Source organism: Drosophila arizonae, chromosome X (genome assembly GCF_054131065.1).
Source record: "Drosophila arizonae isolate 15081-1271.41 chromosome X, UAZ_ARI_1.0, whole genome shotgun sequence".
NCBI classification, from domain to species: Eukaryota; Metazoa; Arthropoda; class Insecta; order Diptera; family Drosophilidae; genus Drosophila; species Drosophila arizonae.
The window spans coordinates 23192756-23215419 of record NC_142927.1 but is presented as its reverse complement, the minus strand read 5'-3'; the positions used below and the strand labels follow the sequence as shown (position 1 = coordinate 23215419).

The window sequence follows — 22664 nt, the reverse complement described above, 5'->3', positions numbered from 1 at the left end:
GCTGTTAGATTCCTATGGTCATTACCATTCTTGTACCTAGTCTCCTCCAAATGCAGATTCACCAAAGCATTTCGACGAAACTCATCTTCAGCTCAGCTTGAAGCATTGAACAGGTGAACCACCTGGCGAAGCTTTCGAAATTGAAGCACGGCGCGCACATGTCCTGGGAATAGTCGTGGCAGTGAAAAAAACTGAAGAGAAGCAAAAAGTTGTTTTTTTTTTTTTTGCGGCGGCTGCTGCTGCGAGTGCGAAAGGTAGAAGGTAAAAGGTAAAAAGTAAAAGTGGATAAGGACACGTACTGCTGAGGTCCTGCGTCCTCGACGTTATAAAAATAAAATAAAATCTATTACGTGGCAAACCACCCCCCACATTTATGTGGCAATTTGTTCTAGCTTGATTGTGTGTGTGTGTGTGTGTCTATGTGTGTGTGTGTGTGTGTGTCAACGCAGCCAAAAAGTAAAGTGTATCATTTTCCCATTTGGCGGTGAATGCGACCCCTTTTCTAGTCCACGTTCCGAGCACTTCTCGCACTTTGTCTCAATTCCCAACTGTCAAGTTTCCTCCCCCTCTCCCCCCCCCCCCCCCCCCCCCCCCCGATCTTCTTCGACCATCTCCTTCCACCCGCCCAGCCACCGTACAATTTATGAAGATCTGTGGACCGAGGGCTATGCTATGTGTTAGAGGGTTGCCAGCCAGCCCGCCCAGCAGCCACGCCCCGTCGGTTAGCAAACGCCCTAGTGCACTTGTTTTGATTTGTTTGGAATAATAACAGATGCTTACCGTTCATATTATTCATTGTTCAAATTATTAACGCTTGACAATAAAAACTGTATTTGATCAGCACTCGAGAGGAGCGTCGCGTCGTCCGAGCAGACGGATACCCTGTAGCCCGTATACGGCTGTAGCGGCCGGGCAAATTGCAGCTTGTGCAAATATTTATGTACATTGAAAATTACTCATTTGTGTTACACCAATTAATTTCAACAAACAGTAACAGCAACAGCAACAGCAACAGCGACAGCGACAGCCCAAACGGCAAACAGCAAACAGCAACAATAACAATGAGCGAACCATCCATCCATTTATAAGGAGCTACGTACCATTGTTCTTGCTGTCCTGCGTAGCTCTCGTTCGCTCTGGTTAAACAAATGGAAAATGAGGTCTTTTGTTACCTAAAATAAACGATGTTTGTTTGCCCTCGGTTCGGACTCTACCTCAACCTCAACTCCAACACCAACACCAACACCAACCCCCCCACCCCCATCCCACACATTGCCTCGTGTGCAGGTGCTCGAAATGGGGGACGGTTCGCTGATTATTAGCTCAAATGCATTTGATTTTCGGTTTTTGCTCTCGCAAATTGCGCCACACAAATTGCCACTTCAACTTTTTGTTTACATTGCAATTTTTCAACGCTCACCCCTAATGCGCCAACCCCTAACAAATTGCAACTAATTTGACAAAACTAAGCCCCAAATGAACTTTCTGTTGATTAGCGCAAGCTTAAAGCCACCTGGCTTAAAGGCCCCGAGCTCCACATTGAAAACGGAAATAGTTTTTGACGCATTCTCTATGCGGTGAGAATCGCAGAGAAGAGCGACCATGCAGCGAGTATGATATAGAGAGATAGAGAGAAGGGGAAAAGGGAAAGAGGGAGTGAGAGAGAGAGAGAGATAGAGAGAGAGAGAGAGAGAGGAGATATGGTTAAAGGAAATGAAAACTCTTAGTTTAAAGAGATACAGAGACAGACTAATTTAAAATTCCTACAGATAGCAGAAAAGAGAGGATTATAAAATTTTCAAAAATACAGAAATGGAGCAAAATAATTTTGAAAATTAAATAAAGATAGCGAAGGCAACAAAAAGGAAGAATAGCAGAGAAGGAAGTGAAGAGAGAGAAATAAAAAGAAGCGGAGCTAGAGAGATTGAGGCAAAGAGAAAGACACAGCGTATAGTAGAATTCGATGTAATAATGAATGGAAGGAAAGCAAGAAATAGAAATGGTAAGGGAGAAACGAACGAGCAAAATCAGAGAGACAGAGCAAGAGGGAGAGAGACAGAGCAAGAGGAGGAGATTAAAAACAGGAAAAATATGGATAGATTGAAAAATAATGTTACATAGAAAGAAGAAGATGGACAAAGACAGAAAAAGTTACAGTCCGAGGTATGTATAAAGGAAAGCAGAGAGAGAGAGAGAGAGAGAGAGAGGGAGGAAGATTGAGAAATGATGCTGATCAGGATAGCTGATGCATTCAAAAAGAATGAGAGAGACAAAGAGAAACAGATAAAAAGACAAAATAGAGATGGACGGAGATGAAGTGAGACAAAAAATGTCATGAGAAAGAAACGGAGAGAGAGAGAGAGAGAGAGAGAGAGAGAGAGAGAGAGATAGAGAATATCTGTAATTGAACAAACAAAATAATAAAAAATAAAAAATAAATAATAAATAATAAAACCACAACTTAATTAGCTGACCATTAAATTCTTAAATTTTCCATCACAAGAACATTAAACGGAGGGGCGGAGGTGAAATCGAGCTCGGTTTAGATGGGATGTTACTTGGCTTTGCATTTGCTTACATCCAAATTTTTTTTTGATCGACTGGACTTGGGTTTAAAATTCATTTAGGGGTGTTTCGAAAAGAAAACAGTAACAAAAAACCAGATAAAAAATAAAAAAAAACTTCGTCTCGATCTCAGTTTAAATTCTAAATTTTCAAAGACTGCAATCTATTCGGACACCCATTGGCAAATAAAAATTATCGGTGAGCCAAAAGATATTTATATCTAGAAGAAGAAAGGATCGATCGGAACGATTGGAGCGCTGAATGGAAGCATTTTAAATTTAAACCAAATCAATTAAGAAATCCGAGTTTTAAGATTGTATATCCGGTCCAATAAAATATCGTCCCGACGGCGTCCCAAGCGATTAACCGCGAGCCGCAAATCGGCAATCCCGGCCACAAGCCTGCTGATATGGCGGAGGTACTCAATTTGGACAACATCATTGCCAGACTCCTGGAGGTGCGAACAGCCCGGCCCGGCAAGAATGTGCAACTGAACGAGACGGAGATACGAGGCCTGTGCCTGAAGTCGCGCGAAATCTTCCTCGCGCAACCCATTTTGCTCGAGCTGGAGGCGCCACTGAAGATCTGCGGGGATATACACGGTCAGTACTACGATCTGTTGCGGCTGTTCGAGTACGGCGGCTATCCGCCGGAGTCGAACTATCTATTCTTGGGGGACTATGTGGACCGGGGCAAACAATCGCTGGAGACCATCTGCCTGCTGCTCGCCTACAAGATCAAATACTCGGAGAACTTCTTTCTGCTGCGAGGCAACCATGAATGCGCTTCAATCAATCGCATCTACGGCTTCTATGACGAGTGCAAGCGACGCTATAGCATCAAGTTGTGGAAGACATTTACGGACTGTTTCAACTGTTTGCCCGTTGTCGCCATTGTGGACGAGAAGATCTTTTGCTGCCATGGCGGCCTCAGTCCGGACCTAACATCCATGGAGCAGATCAAGCGTATTATGCGGCCCACGGATGTGCCCGACCAGGGTCTACTGTGCGATCTGCTGTGGTCCGATCCGGACAAGGACACCATTGGCTGGGGCGAAAACGATCGGGGCGTTAGCTTCACCTTCGGCGCCGAGGTGGTTGGCAAATTTCTGCAGAAGCACGATCTCGATCTCATCTGCCGGGCCCATCAGGTGGTCGAGGATGGCTACGAGTTCTTTGCCAAGCGTCAGCTAGTCACGCTCTTTTCGGCGCCCAACTACTGCGGCGAGTTCGACAATGCGGGCGCCATGATGTCCGTCGACGAGACGTTAATGTGCTCCTTCCAGATCCTCAAGCCCGTCGAGAAGCGTAAGAAACAATGATACGGCCGACGTCTTTAACTGTTTCAGCCTCGAAGTGTTAGACTGTATCCAATATGATTGTATCCAATCAGAACGTTTACACACACAAAGCCAAAACCGTTTACAAACATAGCGACTGCAGCTACGACTGCTTTCGACTGGCCTGATAGCACCCGAAATATATGCTTGTCTTTATTTTGCAACTTCTTATTGGAACTCATTCGCCAGTGTTTCATTTCTACCTACTATGTTCACGCAGGTATTGCGTTTGTGATTCTGCTTTGGCATCACATTCGTAAACGTTTGGCTTGCAGTTGCTGCATTGCCGATTTCACATTCAGATCTATCACAACTGGAAAGATTTTCTATGAATTCTTCTCCTATTCTTATTCCCTTCGGTTTGTTAGGTTTTCCAGCCTATTCTTGGAGTTTCATTCGTAAATGTTTTGCCTTAAAAAACTAAATTACAGCCACTATTCAACTGACATATTAAAAACTTTACAATTACTCTTTTGTTCCATATAGATAACAAAATTCTAATTCGATTTTTCGTCAGATTCGTAAATGAACGTGAGTTTCTTTCACCTTGCATTCGTAAATGTTTTGCTGGCAGCTTTTGGAAACACTTGAAGCGAATTCCTTCTATATGACGTATTAGGCGAGTAGATAAATCAAATATTCTTAAACATACCCATATGAAAACCCCTTAATGAGGATATTCCGTAATACCGTTAGCTGCGTGCGTGCCCGGCTGTGGGCCCAGTCAATAATAATAATATTATCAGCTGTCTGCAGCGAAAACAGTCTGCGCCATAACAAATTAACAAAATGCTAAAAAATTAATGAACAATAACAAAACACACGACGAGACGCAAAAACAAAACAAAATGGAAAAGGCGAAGGAGATGTAGATGGAGATGGAGAAGGAACGGAGGAACGGAGGAAGACGACGAGAAGGAGATACAAACAAACGGCAAATGAAAAAGCCGGCAGCACTGGCAATGGCGCCAAAAACGCTTTATTATGCCAAAAGCGAGAATTAACAAATATAAAAATGAAAGCAAAATGGAGCAGGAAAAAATGTGCAGAGAGAGCAAGAGAGAGAGAGAGAGAGAGAGGAGAGAAGGCGACAACAACAAATTACATTATATGTAATGAGGTCATTTGCGCGTAAACAATCAGACAGACAGACAGACAGACAGACAGATATGCACAGAGAAATGGAGAAATGGGAGAGCGAGCGAGATGGCTGCACTAATATTTAGCTGGGCAAAAAGAGAGCGCGCACGCTAGGCTCTCACATGTTTATCAACAAACTGGCAAATAAATAAATTATGTTGGCAAAGTCGTTAATAAATAATGAAGCAAAGCGCGCAGCCCAGCATAAGGGTATGGGGAAAAAAAAACAAAAACAAAAATAAATAAACAAAAAATAAAGCACCAAGACAAAAACAAAAGCAGCTTGCAAAAAAAGAAGAGGAAGAAGAAGGCAACAACGAGAACGACAAAACTGCACAGCACAAGACAAAAGAAAAATGGCGGCGCACTGAACGAAACGACCGAACGAAACAGCAGCAGAGGCACGCGTGAGTGCGAGTGGGAGAGCAGCTGCTGCATGCGTGATTTAATATTTCTGTCTGTGTGTGTGTGTGTGTGTGTGTGTGACTGTGTGTGCTTGAGCTTAGGCCATTCAATTGCAGCAACTTTGTTGTTGTTCTCCTTTTTTTGCCATTGCCAAAACTGCATTTGTTTTGTCTTTTGATTATGCATTTGCAGCACACACACACACACAGACACACATACAGCTAGCGAGCAGTGCAGCAGAAGCTGATACATATATGTGCACATACATAGAGCTAAACCAAACGCCACACCCACACCGGTCAGCCGTCTCGCTCTGGCCCACGCAGCTATTGTCATTTGGTTGCCCATCATTGGCGCCTTGCTCAGCTGTCCAGCTGCTCAAATGACGGCAGCGCCATCTAGCGCTCGAGCGTGGCTCGACGCATATATTTTGTGTGGCATAATTTTATTAATTACAAATTATGCGCTTAATGAAATGAGGCAACACACTGGCCACTGCCAGCTGCCAGCTGGCAGCAGCGCCGTCAACGTCGACAGCGAACGGCAGCGCCGTCGCATCGGCTGTTTTCGTGGGCACTGCCCAAATAAATTTTGCATAAGCCTCAGCCAACCACAATGCAGCAGCAGCAGCAGCAGCAGCAGTAGTCGCCGTCGCAGCAGCTGTCACAGCCGCAGTAGCAGTGGCAGCAGCAGCAGCTACCATCCCCCCCTCCGCCCATTCCAAACTCTCCAGCCCATAGGTCAATACACAGCTCACATGCTCTCTCGGCGCAGGGTGGTTGCGCAGTGCCACAACAGAGATAGCAATAGCAGCCGTAGCAGCGCAGCCGGCTCAGCCAGCGAGTGCGAGCGAGCGCGCGCTACCCAGCCAGCCAGCCAGCGAGAGCGCCAAGGGTGCAAACCAATAACAGTCAGACTAATTTTGGGATTGGTTTATAATTGAAGAGTTTGCCATTGTGTTTGCTCAGGCAGCAAGCAGCAGGCAGCAGGCAGCAGGCAGCACAGACAGTGGCTAAATCGTGTAGTTTGTTTTTTATTTTATGGCATGCCAGTCTGGCTCTACTTAAATACTGCTACTCTCTTGTGCTCTCACACTCTCTCTCTCTCTCTCTCTCTTTCTATCGCTCTCACTCTGTCTCCACCAACATCTCTTATATACTGAGGCTGGCTAACGGAGCTGCGCTGCGGCGTCGGCTGCTGTCTTATTGTTTTTCGTAGGCCTCCCCCATGCGCCTGCTTATCATTTTAGAGTTTTACATAATTGGCACAGCGCACACACACACCCACAGACACACACACACGCACACTCTGACACCCTGTATGTGTGTATATCTATGTATTTATAGCCTCTGTACGTGTGTCCACGTTTTATGTCCATTTCTAAGCGTCGCTTGAGGGGGCGTGGTGTGCTGCTATACACGCACACACACACACACATACATACATACATACATGCATACAGAGCGCACGCATACATAGCGCTTGCTAGTTTTCGGCATTCAAAAAAAAAGCTAAATAAATATGAGTGCCCCACCCAGAGCCGGACGGGAGGGACATGGCGGCCAGGCTATTGGCGTTTTGTTGTTGCATACTTTTCAGCTGTAATCAGTTTAAATGCTTAACAAAGCAACAAAAAACACACACACACAGAACAAATGGTCAAAAGTATGGGTGAAACACAAGACTGAGAGCCAAAGCGCTGCAGTGAGCGAGCAAGCAGGCGCGAGAGAAACGGAAGGAGAGAGAGAATGAGTGAGAGTGAGAGCGAGTGTTAGTTGGAGCAAGCGAGCAGCAGCAGCGGCTCTGTGTGCCGAGGCAATGCGCAAACGAGAACGAGCGAACGAGAGAGAGAGAGAGAGAGAGAGGAGAGAGATGGTGGGGAGAGAGAGAAAGCGCTATACAAAGCAGCAATGGCTGCCTCCCATGCTTTTTAGTTGCTATTCATATTTGTTTTAATAATTGAACAATTCTATAAATATTTGATGCATAGACAAAAGAGTTGTGCGCCGTGTCCCATGTCCCGTTCCCCGATCCCCATTCCCCGTTCCCCGTTCCCCATGTTCCGTGTCCCTTGTCCGTGTGCCTGTCTCCTCGCTGTGCGCTGCGCCCGCACTAGCGGCCCGCCTCGTCCCGCTGCCCTCGTTGGGTGTCTCATTCAGTTAAGACCCTTTCAAAACTTTTGCCTCGGTGCGTGTGTATGTGTGTGTGTGTGTGTGTGTGTGTGAGTGAGTGCCTCATCTCTCGTTCAATTAAAGCAACATGACACAAAAGATTTCGTAACAAGTGCCCACTCTCAGCCTGCTGCTGCCCAAAAAAGTTGCGCCAGTTTTTCAAGTTGAGTTTTGCTCAAGTTTCCAGTTATTTTTATTTTCTTTTTACATCATTGTTGCTGCTGTTGCTATAAGGCAGAAAGGGGTTTCTCCCTGGACTTTAATTAGAAGCAAGCCGTTGTCCGCACACGCACACCCGCACACACACACACACACATACACAGCCATTTTAATACACAAAGTTTTGAACTTTAAATGCCATTTTTATGTTAGCCGCTCAAAGACTTAATTATCAAGACACATTTCGCAGGCTTGTGTTTAAGCCATTTACTTGAATGGGCCATAAGCTGAGGCGCCACCAAACAGACCTGCACCTGGCCAAGCTGGATCCATCAATTTGAGCTCTATCAATTTGACATCCAGATTTGAGCTCTGTGAGCCCTGTCGATTTATTTAATATAACATCGTTCACTCTCTGCCTCTCTTGCTCACTCCCTCTCTCTCTCTCTCTCGCTCTCTGGCTGCATACAACTTTTGTGCAAATAAAACTGAGATTATGATTGAATGCTGAAATTTGTTTTAGGCACATTTTTAATATTTAATTTATGTGTTAAGCAAGCATTGTTTAAGTGCATTCACGCAAAAATGCTAGACGACACAGATACCCTGGAATCAAAACTTAGGTGAGATGAAGGGGTTATATAACTGATATAACTGATTGCTAAAACATGATTGAATTGCTATGGAAACAGAGCTATTTTATTGAAAATATATTATATGTATTGCCAATATATCGAATATAGTATATATAAACATAATACGGGAACGGAAGTTGTAGAATCTGAGTACCACCTTCCATATTAAGCTTGATCAGGAATAATTCTGTCAGGTAGTTCTTTCACTCATCACTTATATCTATTGGTCTGCAACTCCAATCAAACTAAGCTCAATAGATCACGGAACAACAATTGCAGCTATATTTAAATCCCTGGTAATCTCTTTATTTCTAATCTAATCTCTTTATCTCCCATTCCTTTTGCAGATGCACCATTCAATGGATCAGCTGGACATGCTGGACCCGACGGGCTCGATGACAACGTTAGCCCCCATATCGGAGTCACCATTAACGCCCACACATCAGCACCTGCACGGTTCCTATCACAGTATGAATCACATGATGAGCCACCACCATCCGGGCACGTTAAGTGGCCACACGGCGGGTAAGTGCATCCATCCCATATGCATATATATATACATATCTATATATATATATGTCATATCCTGTGCTGCTCAATAGGGCACCATGGACACTCAGCGGTACATCATCCTGTCATAACGGCGGCCGTAGCAGCCGCTGGCCTGCATCCCGACACAGACACCGATCCGCGCGAGCTGGAAGCGTTTGCGGAACGATTCAAGCAGCGCCGCATTAAGCTGGGTAAGTCAGTTTAAGGATAGATGGATAGAAAAATGGATAGATGGATAGATAGATAGGTAGACAGATAAATGATAAATGTATATGTAGGTAAATACATACAATAGATACATAGATACATAGATACATAGATACATAGATACATAGATACATAGATACATAGATACATAGATACATAGATACATAGATACATAGATACATAGATACATAGATACATAGATACATAGATACATAGATACATAGATACATAGATACATAGATACATAGATACATAGATACATAGATACATAGATACATAGCATACTTTTTAGAGTCTTGAGATATTACAGTAAGCTATTCCTATACGATACAAAATATAACAATAATCTGTAGGAGTTTATAACTGGACTAAAATAATAATGAGACAACTGAAGCATTATCTAAAAATAGAGCTGAAACTAGATTATAATACAAACTAAAATTGAAGAAAGACAAGCTTCAAGCAAATAACTCAATAGATAGAAATAGAAATGTTTAAAAAATGAAACAAGAACCCGAAATCAATTGAATCTAGAAAGGAGGCAAAAAAGACCTTGATACTAGACGCTCACTGACAACAAACAGAGCTACTTTTATATAGACAGGAAAAGATACGACTAGAATTATATACATACATATAAATATTTTCAGAACAGATAGGAATAAGAAACAACTAGAGTCTTATATAGATTAGGTAAATAAAAATGCTAAAATTAGATACTACCGTTGTTCCCACTTGAGGCAATCACTATATATGTATATTTGAGAAAGTCATTCCGCACAAAACAGAAACAGTGTTGTAAAGTGTTTTCTTTGTTCTGCTACTTTTGATCTCTGCACAGGTGTCACACAGGCGGATGTGGGCAAAGCGTTGGCCAATCTCAAGTTACCTGGTGTCGGGGCGCTGTCGCAGAGCACAATCTGCCGCTTCGAGAGCCTGACGCTGTCCCACAACAATATGATCGCCCTTAAGCCCATATTGCAGGCGTGGCTGGAGGAGGCAGAGGCGCAGGCGAAAAACAAGCGACGGGATCCGGATGCGCCCAGCGTGCTGCCGGCGGGCGAAAAGAAAAGGTAGAAAGTGTTTTGATTACCAACGGTAATAATACCCAGCGCCACAGCCATGTACACCACCCCCCACCCACCCACTCACTCACACGCACACACATCCATTCACACACACACAGCACACACCTTTGCAACCACCACTGAATTGGCAGCGCGTTTAATTTGGCAACCAGAAAAAAATATATATAAAAAAAAAATAACCCAAGGCAATAAAAATTAAATCAAATGAGAAAACAAATTTATGAAAATTCCAATCAAGATCTGAAAAAAAGAAAAACAACATGAAACTCTGTAGCTCAGTCACATATTTTCCAAAGTTAGGGCCCATTTCTAAAGTAATCTATATCGAGTCTTTTTTCAAGAAAAAGGACTTCCATTGCGGCACCTGAAAAGCGTTCCCTGGAAGCCTACTTCGCCGTCCAGCCGAGGCCGTCCGGTGAGAAAATCGCTGCCATTGCCGAAAAGCTGGATTTGAAGAAAAACGTGGTGCGCGTCTGGTTCTGCAATCAACGCCAAAAACAAAAACGTATGAAATTTGCCGCTCAACAACACTGACAATCAAATAATACAGCCACACAATTAGGTATAGTTAGTAGTGTAACACCATCAATGACGGGACACGGCTCAGCGGGATTCGGATACTGATAGTCATTTATGACGGCAGCAGCAACAGCAACAGCAGCAGCAACAGCAGCAACAGCAGCAGCAACAGCAGCAGCAGCGATATCTTCATCATCTTCTTCTTCTTCTACTTCTTCTTCTTCTTCTTCTACTACTACTTCTACTTCTCCAACAACAACTACTACGCTACCCATAACGGGCGACTATTATCTTTAGTAATTCGGATACGGATGCCGATTCGGATTAGGATTAGGAATCGATTCAATTGGATGACGTTTGGCCGACAAAAACAACTACAACTACAACTACAACTACAGCAACAACCAACAACAACAATAACTTTATTTAACTTTTATTTTACAGACCACACACACACACAAACACACTCACACAAAGCCACACGAACACAGCTGAATGCGATAAAATTTAATCAAAACAAAAAAAAAATGTAAAAAAGAAGAAGAACTACCAAGAATTTTTTAGGAACGAATAATGAAACAATGGACCAACATATCAAATGCAATAATTTATTGAATTGTATAGGAGAAAAAGGTGGGTAACAAAATAAAAGTAAAAAACAACAAACAAAATTAAAGCAACCCTCAGCTCTCGGCATAGGCCGATTGCGTAATACTCTATTCTCATTCCGTAATAGTAGAAACTTTACTCAAAAATGCAATTTGTTTTCGGCTATTTTCATTTATGATTTTCAAATTGTTACTTAAATTTCTTTTTTATGATTAACGGAATAATTTTTTTTTTTTTTTAATGCTAATGGAAAATTTAATGTTTACTATTGAAATGTAAACATTTTTTAATTTTTCTTCTAAGACTTTAATAAAATTTTTAAAATTTGCATATACATTATTATTCAATTTTTGTTTAATTTTAAGTAAATTTTTTTTATATATGTATATATATATTTTTTTCAAATCTACAAAAATTTTATAATTTTTTTTAAACATTTTCATTTAAAGTTTTTTTTTAGATTTAACTTTATCAATATTTTGTTATTTATGTTGAAATTTTAAAATTGTAAATTTTATATTTATTTATTTTTTGTTTTTTACCTTTTATTTATATACATATATTCTTTAACTTTATGATAAAAATCTGTAATTCATTATTAAAATTGTATAGATTCATGAGACACCTTTGACTCTATATCAATAATATAAACAACTAACCTGCCCTTTCTTACCTTTGGGAACAGAGTATGATACGTACACACGCTTGGACAGACAGCTCTTGTTGGGTATATTCGACTAGTAGCTACCCCGTAAGCCCGTCTAATCTACAACAATGCATGCAATACAACTTTGCGTTGACCATTTATGCTGCGAAAGAGAGAGAGAGAGATAGAAAGAAAGATGGAGAGTAAGAGGGAGAGGTTGGGAGAGTGAGAGAAAATGAGGCAGTTAAAGTATACCATAGTGAAAATACAATTCATATCGAGATAATGATATTAGAGGCTACAAATATTTAGGATCTGCATTTGCCAACGATATTTCCCATAAAATATATATTTAATATAGTGATCCGACCAAGATACAAACCATACCAATATGTATGACCTATTACTATTATTGCAGAGTATATTATTATTACAAATAACATCCTTCTTCATATCGAAATAGTAATTTCTTTGCTCTGATTACTGTTATACCTGCCCAGTGTAGAGCATTCCCTGTTCGGCTATTGCACACACCTGCTCTCACCTTGTTTATTGCGTAGTACGTTGCGTATACGCCCCGGCCCTTTTGGACTTGTTGAGTTTTATCCGCATTTATCGCGTTAGCTTTTGGTTTTTCACTCTTTAGCGCTGTTTCATCTCTGAACTGAACCATTAAGTTAATGCCTTTTGCCCTTTGATGTGCCCTACTAATCAATTCATTTTGAAATTTATTTATATTTCAGATTTAAAAATAAAACAAAACAAAAAACATACAAAAAAGAAAAAAAAAAAACGAGAATACAAAATTTAATTAAATGCCAAAAATAAAATTATACAATTTACACAGGGCAACAAGCAAATATTCCCATGTAGATGCAAACAGTTACTACACACATATATACATACACACACACACAGACACACACACAGCCACACACATAAAGCGACCAAAAAAACTCCATGAAATTGCTTCAAGTGATCCGATAATAAGAATTGCGCTCTATGAAAATGAAAATAAAAATAGAAGATTAAAACTAAGCTAAAAACTGAATGAACTTCAACTAAACACACACACACACACACACATGCTCACACATACTCAGAGTTATATAAGTCTATGTATATATATGCATATATATATATTGTAGAGTCTTGATTCGATTGTAAATACCGCTGAACTCACTTTTTCATAGATAAGATCGTTCTTTGCTAGCTTCAAGAACAAAAACAACAACAACAACAACAACAACAACAAGAGTAGATGCAATAGTTAGACTTTTGATCCAAACACAACGAAACCCGTACACAAACCCGAAGCGGATCCACAATATCCTAGCAGCAAAAATTTCTTGATGCTTCCTTCAGTGCGTTATAAAATTGATTTGTTTTTGTTAATTATTCATTAATTATGAATTTAAATTGCATTAGGCACATAATTAACCTTAGCACAAACACATAAACACACACACACAGCAAAAGCGAATTTTTTTTCCTAAATTTAAGTAAACAAATGCAAAAAAAAAAAAAATACAAAAAAAAAAAGATGAGAAAATATTAGCAACAACTGAAAATATTGCAACGAATTTAAACAGTTGCCAAACTAAACTAACGAAAATACAAACAAAAAATCCCAAAAAAAAAATATTTAAAAAATAGTTAAGTTAAAAAAACAAAACAAAAACATTGATTAATAATAACTAAAAGAAAAAAACTAACTCTAGCCATATAAATATATATATATATATATATATATATATATATATATATATATATATAAAGAATTTTAATAAATACATTATATATATACATAATTTTTTTGTTTTTTTTTTTTTATTATTTAGCACACTTTATAGTTTTAACTAGACTTGTACATATGCAAAAATGAGAATAATAAACTATATAGTATCTATACTGTATACTAAATACCATACCATATATATATAAATATATATATATATATAAATATACCTATGGTATTTAGTATAAAGCAAGCGGACAGACGGAAAGAATCGGCGCAAAAGAAAAACATCAATAATAATTTTAATATAAAAAATAGTTTTGTATCGAAAAAAAAGTATGGGAAAAAAAGGATTAAAATTTAAAAATTAAAAAAAAAACACAAAAAAAATGAAACATTGCCGACAAACTAGTGCATAAAACAAACAATTTTTTTCAAGCGCATAATAATAATTACAATTACGAAAATAATGATAAAAATGTAATAATATAAAAATTAATACAAAAAAAAAAAAAGAAATGAAAACCAAAAACAAAAACAAAACACTCATAACTACATTTAAATTTAATTTTAGTAGTTTCTAGACACAAAATATTGTAGCATGAAAATCAATTGAGACGCGCTAACGGCGGGCGATAAGTTAATAAAATGCGGCTAAATAAGCTAAAACTCAAATATACAACAAAAAAATCATTAAAAAAATAAAAAGTAACAAAAAAAAAAACAATCTAAAAAAAATAATAAACCAAAAGCAAAAAAAAAAAAGAGGAAATATTTTAATTTTGTACAGCATACGTGAAAGATCTTTGAGAAATAAAAATTGAATAAATTTTAATGCCAGCTACGGGACTTTCAGCGCAAACGTTTATCGATCCTCTGTCACCTATCGTCTTGTGTTATCGTTCCAAGCTGTTGTAGATTTGAAAAGCCAATCGGCGTCAGTCGATCGCCTTGTGTTATCGATTTGACAGTATGTAAATAATTGTGCTTATGGGTAACAGAACGGGTACTGGAACCTTGACTACATTCTTTCGATTATAGATATTAAGAAACCTCTGTGACCTTTGAGCCAACCCATATTATTTATAAGAAAGGAAGTATGAGTTTAATTTAGTATTAATTACTCTAATTACGATTTTAGTATACGATACAGGACTTGCAATAGAGCTCCAAGTGCTAGAAGTATACCTATACTTGCATATAGATATACATATATGATTAGCTATACATATACATATGTATATATGAGTATATTTACTATATAGTCGAAGTATTTATTGCATCCAAAGCATTGCAGATATTGGATGAAATAGTACACAAAACACAATATATGCAGTCATTCCCGATGTTCCTCATCTCTCCCGTAAATATACAAGCACAGACATACATATGTATGCTCATACATACATATATCCATACCATATCGTAGGTATGATATCTAAGTACTATATGTTGCTATAAACACGCGAATATATTTCCCAAATGAGAAGTATCTATATAGATGCAATGGGCATTGCAATAATCGATGTGAAGTTGGCTAAGATGATTGACAACGGGAAATGGAAGTTTTAGCTTTTTAGAATTAAATTCTTCAGCTTTTATCCTCTAGGAACAGAAACTGGCAAAAGGAATATATAGAACAAAATATATACAGGATATATCCCCTACTGGGATGTATCCAGAACACCGCTATTCCCAACGTATACATGTATATATACAACTGCATTACATATTCATTTCTGATTATAGATCATGTGATCTGAGAGCTTTGAGCTGCTTAAGATGAATGTATCTACAGCTGTAGGATCTACAATTCTTAGTAATCAAGACAAGAATTTAAAATACTGAGAACATGACTATATTGTTTCAAGATGCTTTAATAAGTTGCGCTATGTTAGTGTTAATATGATATAGGAGCACATCCTTAACCTTCGTCTATGGACTAGGTTCTTCTACGATTCATAAGGGTTAAAACAGGACAGCTAGACATCTATAAATAAACATATATTTAGGACCAATCTACAACAACACAAAGCAGTTTTATATATCAAAAATTACATAGAGAAGGCAAGCTTATCAGTTATGTACAATATAAATATAATATAAGTATATTTCCTTGCCTTAAGAAGGAAGATGTAGATATGCCCATTTGCTTTCACACACACACACACATCAATTTGTATATTTGTTTCCTCGAATCATTTCAAATACAAATACAATTATATTAAGCTCTCTAAGTATTCAAGTATTTATCTTACAATTGAAAAAATACAAATAAAAATTGTGGGATCTATGAATATATGTTAAGGTTGTCGCATTGTTTAGAGTTCAAGTGTTTCAAAAAGTTTTCGAATTCCAATCGATCTGAGCTACGCAGGGCTGTTAAGTGACTTCGGTATTGCACGATGTAAAACAGGGTCTCATGGAACTCGTAAGACTTTTGTGGTATTTCTTTAGGGCACATATTTGCCAGGGGATTAAGTATAGATAGGCAATATATTCATTTCTTTGTTGTTGTAAATTAGGCTTTTATAAATAGCGTTTCATTGAGTGTTTTCTGTTTTTAGACATTGACCAAGACATTTAATGGACTTTATGTATTATATATACAAATTTGTATATATATTAGCTGTACGTTTAGACCACTTTGTAGCGCCCCTTGTTGAACACATGATGAGCCGAGCTGAGCTTGAGCAGCTCCTCCTTGATGAGGCGCGTTATCTCGCGCTTGGCCTTCTGCACGGCCAGCTCGCTGCAGCTCTCGATGGCCAAGTAAAGTTTGCGCTCGCCTTCGGGCGGATTCTTGCCCTGAGGCACATAGGTGCCACGGACTGTGAGGCCCGCCTCCGAGTACTCGGAGATTTGGGCCAGTGCCTCCTTGGAGGTGACCTTCCAGCGTGCCTGCTGTGGGAAGTCATTAATCTCCAGCTCCTCCTCGTATTTGGTGAACGAGTTCGTGTTGCTACCCATCAGCGCGGACAGGCCGTCCTCATCCTCCTTGGGCTGATAGTTGAGCTTGTTGTTCAGCTTGGCCGCCAGCTGTTCGACTACGGTGCGCGCCGTTAGCATTGGCTGTCCGGACCCGACGCCCGCCTGACCCTTCATTATTGATTCGGTGGCCACCTGAGTCGCCTTCGTATCCAAATTGCGACTGCTGCTTATCTTGGAGGCCAAACGCTTCGCCAGCTCCAGTTTGTCCGAGCCTACGGCCCCTGACGTGGCCATTTGTTGTTGTAGCTGTTGCTGCTGCTGCTGCAGCTGTTGCTGGGCATTGACATGGGTCGAAGTGATGGTCGTACTGAGGGCACTCGCAACGGCATTCGCCGCAGCTAGCGCAGTGCCGGCAACCGAGGTATCCTTGACGGTGCGTTTGGCCGCAAAGATTTGCTCGATTTGCTGATCGATATCCTGTTCGATGTCCTCCTCGTCATCGGAATCGGCCAGGCCGAGCGCCGCCTTCTGCAGCTTCTTGCTCTCCTTCACCGCATTGAACTCCTGCTCATCGAACTTGAAACCTTTGCCGCTGAAGCCGCCGCCCGTATGCACCGTCTTGCCCTCCGCCTCCTGTGCTGCCTTATAGTCGTTCCACAGAGTTAGCAGATCGGGAGGCACGGGTGTGCCGGATAGCTCAAGAGCGCGAATAACATCGCCCGCATAACGCGACTGCTCTGGCGTGATGAATGTAAAGGCGCAGCCCTTGTTCCCAGCTCGACCAGTGCGTCCACATCTGAAAAGGATGATTACGGAATAATGGAAATTGTAGACTCTCTGGAGCGGGCGTTTTGCTCGAGTCTTACCTGTGCACATAGTCCTCGTAGTGATTGGGCACATCATAGTTGACAACCAGTATGAGATCCTTGACATCGAGGCCGCGCGCTGCCACCGAAGTGGCAATCAGCAGGCGCACCTTGCCAGACTTAAAGTCAATTATGGTGGAGTCACGATCAAACTGATCGATGCCGCCGTGCAGGCTCATGCACGGATAGGACGCCTTCATTAGGTCGCGCAGCAGAATGTCCGCATTCTCCTGTTTGTCGACAAAGACTATGATGCTGCCCGTCTCCTGATAGACCCCCAATAGTTCGAGCAGCTTGAAGAACTTCGCCTCATCGTTCAGGATGACGACATGCTGCTCGACATCCTTGCAGACCACCGAGCGACCGCCAACGATTACCTCGACGGGCTTCTTCAGTATACGGCGGGCAAGCGCCTCCATTTGCCGTGGGAATGTGGCACTAAACATGACCGTTTGTCGATCTGGACGCACATTGTCGATGATGCGCATCACCTGCGGCTCAAAGCCCATATCAAACATGCGATCCGCCTCATCCAGCACCACATAGGTGACCCGTCGCAAGTTGGTGACACGCCCCGAATTCGCAGCCAGCATGTCAATCATGCGTCCGGGCGTACAGACAATTATCTCGGCGCCGCGCTTCAGTTCGGCAATTTGCTCGGAGATGCCGGTGCCGCCATAGACGCATACGGGTCGCAATCCAAGCGAACGGCTAAATTTACGTATATCCTTGCCAATCTGCATGCAGAGCTCGCGTGTCGGTGCCATTATGATCGCAATGGCACCGTCGCCATCCTCGAGCGCCGGCTGGTCAAGAATATGCCTAAACATTGGTAAAATGAATGCCAACGTCTTGCCACTGCCAGTTTTAGCAATACCTATCAGATCCCGCCCAGACATTATCGCCGGTATCGCCTGGCACTGTATGGGCGTAGGTTTCTCGAAGCCCAGCTTGCGCAGCACGTCCATCTCCTTTTTGCTGACGCCACATTGCGCCCACGTCTGTGAAGGAGTCGGAAGGTCATTACGTAACTGCAGATTTGATCGACTGATGACCCACTTACCTTGATGGGCTTGGGGCAGCCCTTGCCCTTCACCTGGATGCCCTCGAGCTCGCTGCGATACTTCTCCACCTCGGAACTGGTCATGCGTGCCAGCTCGGGCACCTCGACGTAGAAATTCTTACGGAACGGCGCGTAGCTGACACAGGAATGATCGATCTTGGCTAGCTCTTTGCGATGCTTCATGGCTAGATTGACAGCCGTGTCGCGTATATCCTCCAGTTCGTCCTCGCTGGAGTACTCCAAGCTGTCCATATTCTGTTCAATTAGTTCGCCCTTCTTCACCGCCACTGTCTTCTTTTTGGCCACGCCCGTTAGGATCACCACGCCCTGGGCCTTGGCGGGGCTAACGAAATGATTGACTCGGCGCATTTCTCGATTCACCTCCTGCATATACGCATCCAGTGGATCCACATCGTCCTCGGACTCCACAGCGGCCGCAGCCGGTTCGACCTGCACTGGCGTCTTGGGTGAATCAGCTGCTGCATTCGCCACAGCCGGCTGCTCTTCCGCCTTGACTAGCTCCACTTCGGGATCGGCTACAACTGGTTCTGCTGTGGCTGCAGTATCTGTTGTTGTTGTAGTTGGTGTGGGTTTCTCCACTGTGGGCGTTGTTGTCGTTGTTGTTGTTGTTGTTGTGGATTTAGCAGTAGTTGCTGCGGCTGCAGCTGGAGATGTAAGCATCAGGACCTTGCTGAATGTGGGCCGCTTCAGTGGCGCAAACTTCGACTCGACCAGATCGTCGTCAAAATTTTTGCGAATGCTGTGGAATTTGGATGGCGGCGAGTCGGGTTCTTTTTTGCCCACATCAACGTCGATGATTGGCGATGGATTGCTGTCATCCTCCTCGGACTCATCTTCGAGGCTCCACTTCTTGGCCGATTTAGTGACTGCAGGGGCTACTGGCGCCTTTACATCTCGTTTGCCCGCCTCCTGCTCGCGCTGTTTGCGCTCGGCACGCCAACGCTCGATGCGTTCACGTCGCTTGATCATCTCCTGCTCAAGGCGGCGCTGTTGCTCCTCCTTGTCTATTTCCTCCTCCTCCTCCTCCTCCTCCTCGTTGTCCGAGGAGCTGCTGGACGAGCCGACGGGTATAACCAACGGAGCTGCCGACATCGCAGCGCGACGTGTGTCTAGTTCACGTTGACGCTCCCGTTCACGCTCTTTGTCCCGTTCCCGCTCTCGCTCTCGGTCGCGTTCCCGTTCACGCTCTTTATCCCGTTCGCGCTGGCGGTCGCGCTCTCTATCCCTTTCACGCTCCCGCTCGCGCTCACGCTCCTTATCCTTATCACGCTCACGATCCAACTGCCGTCTGCAAGGCAAAGCATTACGAAAAACTTCTCTATTGAGAGCTGCATATACTCACTTGTCCTTATCGTAGTCCTTGGACCTGGAACGCTTGCGCCGTTTCTCATCGCGACGCGTCCCAACACCACGATCACTCTCCTTGGTTGGCTCCTTGAGCCGCTTGCGCTCCTCACGCCCACCTCGCGAGCTGCTGCTCAGGCTGGCCCCGTTGCGTGACGATTTGCCATTGTCGTAGTCTCCACGACCGCTCCGACCTTCGTAGTGCTTCTCACGCTCCCGCTCCCTGTCCCTATCTCTGTCCCTCTCCCTGTCGCGGTCGCGCTCCCGATCCCGATCACGTCTGTTGATATTTGATTAAGCGATTTTTTCATTTTGTATTTTGTACACTTACCCAGTGTTCTTTGACATGACCAACGACGCGCTTTTTATTGCAGCTGGCTCCTATAAAATGCCGGTGGCACACACTATGTGAATTAAACCCTTTACTTAACCTAAATTAGTACTCTGCGACAGAGCTAATTTCACAATTGATCTCTATTAAAAATTCACGTGTGAATATTGCTTTTTGTCTGCGACTTTCTTAAATTAACAAAATTATGTCTTAAATACCGCATATACAATTGTAATCGGTTGCCCGTCAGGGCTGCACCAGCATAGCAGGGATGCAAAACGTATTTAATTGCTTTGCCGCACTATTTTTAACATACAAATCTTAAGCTGTTAAAAATGATTTATTTGATTGAGCTAGTAAATGGCTTGAAGCAGTAAATGTCAATTAGAAAAACTTATTTGCAAAAATTATCGCTTGCCCGGCAGAGCTGCACAAGCAATATAGGGCTGCAAGTAGGCTACCGTAAACGGGTCAGCGCGGTAGAAGCGCTGTAAGATATATTACTAACCAAATAATATTTGGTTAGTGGATATATGTAATTACTCGTTAGATGTTTCAACTATAGCACATAATTTGTAAATAATGTAAAGTTGACATTTGTAGCCCTGTGCGATAGACTCGATAAATGTTATCGGATGTCAGTTATCGAAGTTTGTTTTGTCAGACTTCGCACGTGTAGTCCCGCAGCGGTTCAACTCGAAGGATGCAATATTGACATATAAAAGAGAATCAAGATATATTTGACAATCATGGTGCCGGCTATTGAAATAATTGTTGGTACCTACAGCGAATATCTATTGGGCTATCAGCTATGCGAGAACCGCGACAAAAACGGCGAGAAACAGTTACAATTGAAGCCAACGTTTGCGGACAGATCTCATGATGGCTCGATTAAATCCCTGGCTGTGCACAAGCACTGGATTGCCACCGGAGGCATCGACGATCGCATCTTCATCTATGACATGTCTCTACGAAAACAAGCCCACGTTCTCAACGTGCACAAGGGAATTGTGAATACGCTGGTCTTCTCGTCAGATTCGACACATTTAATGTCGGGTGGCATCGACGGGCGTATGATTGCCACACGCCTGGCCAACTGGTCCACGGAAGGCGAATGGCCCAGGCCCCACAATGGGAAGGCAGTCACACATATCGCCTGCCATCCCAGTAGCCGCATGTGCCTGTCCTTGGGTGCCGATCAAGTGCTCAACACATGGAACTTGGTCAAGGGCCGCATAGCATACAGAACTAATCTGAAGAGCAAGCGTACTCTGGGCAACGCCCCCGATTGCCTGACCTGGTCGCCAGAGGGCAATTTCTTCACCATCGCAGGGCCACGCACTATGGAGATTTGGAGCATCCAAACGGCTAGCGTGATGCAGCAAATCTCACTGACATCGAAGCCTATCTGTGTCGCCTGGCTTGACGAGCAGAACTGCGTGGTGGGTCTGGAGAATGGTATCATTGCATGGCTATGCCTGGATGAGGAAAAAGACACTGCGGTAAGGTTTAATGCTGTTAGATTCCTTCTCACGGCTTACCGCATATGATGATTCCCCTTTGTTCTTTCCATAGTCCAAGATGATAAAGATGCACGAAAATCGTGTTAAGGGAATTGGCTTCATGCATAACACCCTGGTGACCATATCCAGGTGAGTCTTTCCTACATCTTCATCAACATGCTGTGTAATTCAATACGGTTCCTTACAGCACGGGCGAGATCAAGGCCTGGAAATGCAATGTGGATAAAATGCACGTCTCGCTGCTCGCATGCACGAACATCGACTGTCGTCCCACCTGTCTTTCACTTCTGGATAACTCACAGTTCGGCAAGTCACAGAAGAGCACGCCAACTCTATCCATCGACAAACAGCAGGCAGCCAGGCTTGCTGCTCGCATTGAGGCACTTGAGTCGCTAAAGCCTCGCAGTTATGTCGCCATTGAATATGACGAAAATGATGAGAATGAAGAGAATGACGATGAAAGCGAATTCGTTACGAGCGACACCGAGACCGAGCCATCTAATTCTGATAGCGACGTAACCTACGAAAACGACGATGATTCCGAGCAGGAGGAGGAAGAGGAGCCGAAAAGAAAATCTTCAAAGAAGTCGCCAACAAAACGCACACAAGCTGCGGCTAAGCAGACACATTCAAAGCGTGCGAAAAATGAAAAATAAATGTCGCACACAACACATTCAAACATAAATTTAATCGAGCTAAATTAGTTCAAACCGTATTTGTAAAACAAACACAAAATAAAAAACTTTATAAGCCCACAATTTCAATTAAATATGAAGTTTAACTTATGGCTGCCGCGGTTCGATTTTATGCGC

The 22664-nt window shown here is 42.5% G+C and overlaps 4 protein-coding genes across 7 annotated transcripts in view; 3 read left to right on the top strand and 1 right to left on the bottom strand.

The window, feature by feature from the left end:
- The window catches only part of acj6 (abnormal chemosensory protein 6), a 43112-nt gene extending 31700 nt beyond the window's left edge, over nt 1-11412 (top strand). For 2 of the 4 annotated variants that reach the window (XM_018014260.2, XM_018014258.2), the window contains 5 exons: nt 8762-8939; nt 9017-9157; nt 10015-10246; nt 10603-10766; nt 10824-11412. In XM_018014260.2, the coding sequence (XP_017869749.1) occupies nt 8762-8939; nt 9017-9157; nt 10015-10246; nt 10603-10766; nt 10824-10885 (777 nt within the window). In that variant the 3' untranslated portion in view covers nt 10886-11412. The remainder of the gene's footprint in view (nt 1-8761; nt 8940-9016; nt 9158-10014; nt 10247-10602; nt 10767-10823) is intronic. The other 2 variants (XM_018014261.2, XM_018014259.2) reach the window with 1 other exon arrangement.
- Nucleotides 2587-4085, top strand: Pp1-13C (Protein phosphatase 1 at 13C). The gene has a single exon (XM_089476185.1). The coding sequence runs from the start codon at nt 2975-2977 to the stop codon at nt 3884-3886; it is 912 nt and encodes a 303-aa protein (XP_089332311.1). The 5' UTR covers nt 2587-2974; the 3' UTR covers nt 3887-4085.
- A 4344-nt stretch (nt 11413-15756) lies between the features above and the next one.
- On the bottom strand, nt 15757-20880 carry Prp5 (pre-mRNA processing factor 5). The gene is made up of 5 exons (XM_018014210.2): nt 20330-20880; nt 19997-20278; nt 18634-19942; nt 17571-18571; nt 15757-17500 (listed from the first exon to the last, which is right to left on the bottom strand). Exons 1-5 carry the CDS (start codon nt 20344-20346, stop codon nt 16411-16413), a joined length of 3699 nt encoding a protein of 1232 aa, XP_017869699.1. The 5' UTR covers nt 20347-20880; the 3' UTR covers nt 15757-16410.
- A 198-nt stretch (nt 20881-21078) lies between these two features.
- LOC108618282 (p21-activated protein kinase-interacting protein 1-like) lies at nt 21079-22621 on the top strand. The gene is made up of 3 exons (XM_018014249.2): nt 21079-21831; nt 21905-21981; nt 22040-22621. The coding sequence occupies exons 1-3, from the start codon at nt 21079-21081 to the stop codon at nt 22506-22508; spliced, it is 1299 nt and encodes a 432-aa protein (XP_017869738.1). The 3' UTR covers nt 22509-22621.
- The last annotated feature ends 43 nt before the right edge of the window (nt 22622-22664 follow it).

What these genes read in the sequence shown, in the direction of transcription:
- Pp1-13C (XM_089476185.1), top strand. Translation starts at nt 2,975, where the DNA reads ATGGCGGAGGTACTCAATTTGGACAACATCATTGCCAGACTCCTGGAG.
- Prp5 (XM_018014210.2), bottom strand. An exon ending in AAGGACTACGATAAGGACAA is followed by an intron (nt 19,943 to 19,996) that starts GTGAGTATATGC and finishes TTTGCCTTGCAG; the next exon opens with ACGGCAGTTGGATCGTGAGC. An exon ending in GCTGCCCCAAGCCCATCAAG is followed by an intron (nt 18,572 to 18,633) that starts GTAAGTGGGTCA and finishes ACTCCTTCACAG; the next exon opens with ACGTGGGCGCAATGTGGCGT.
- LOC108618282 (XM_018014249.2), top strand. Translation starts at nt 21,079, where the DNA reads ATGGTGCCGGCTATTGAAATAATTGTTGGTACCTACAGCGAATATCTA. An exon ending in ATGAGGAAAAAGACACTGCG is followed by an intron (nt 21,832 to 21,904) that starts GTAAGGTTTAAT and finishes TTCTTTCCATAG; the next exon opens with TCCAAGATGATAAAGATGCA. An exon ending in ACCCTGGTGACCATATCCAG is followed by an intron (nt 21,982 to 22,039) that starts GTGAGTCTTTCC and finishes GGTTCCTTACAG; the next exon opens with CACGGGCGAGATCAAGGCCT.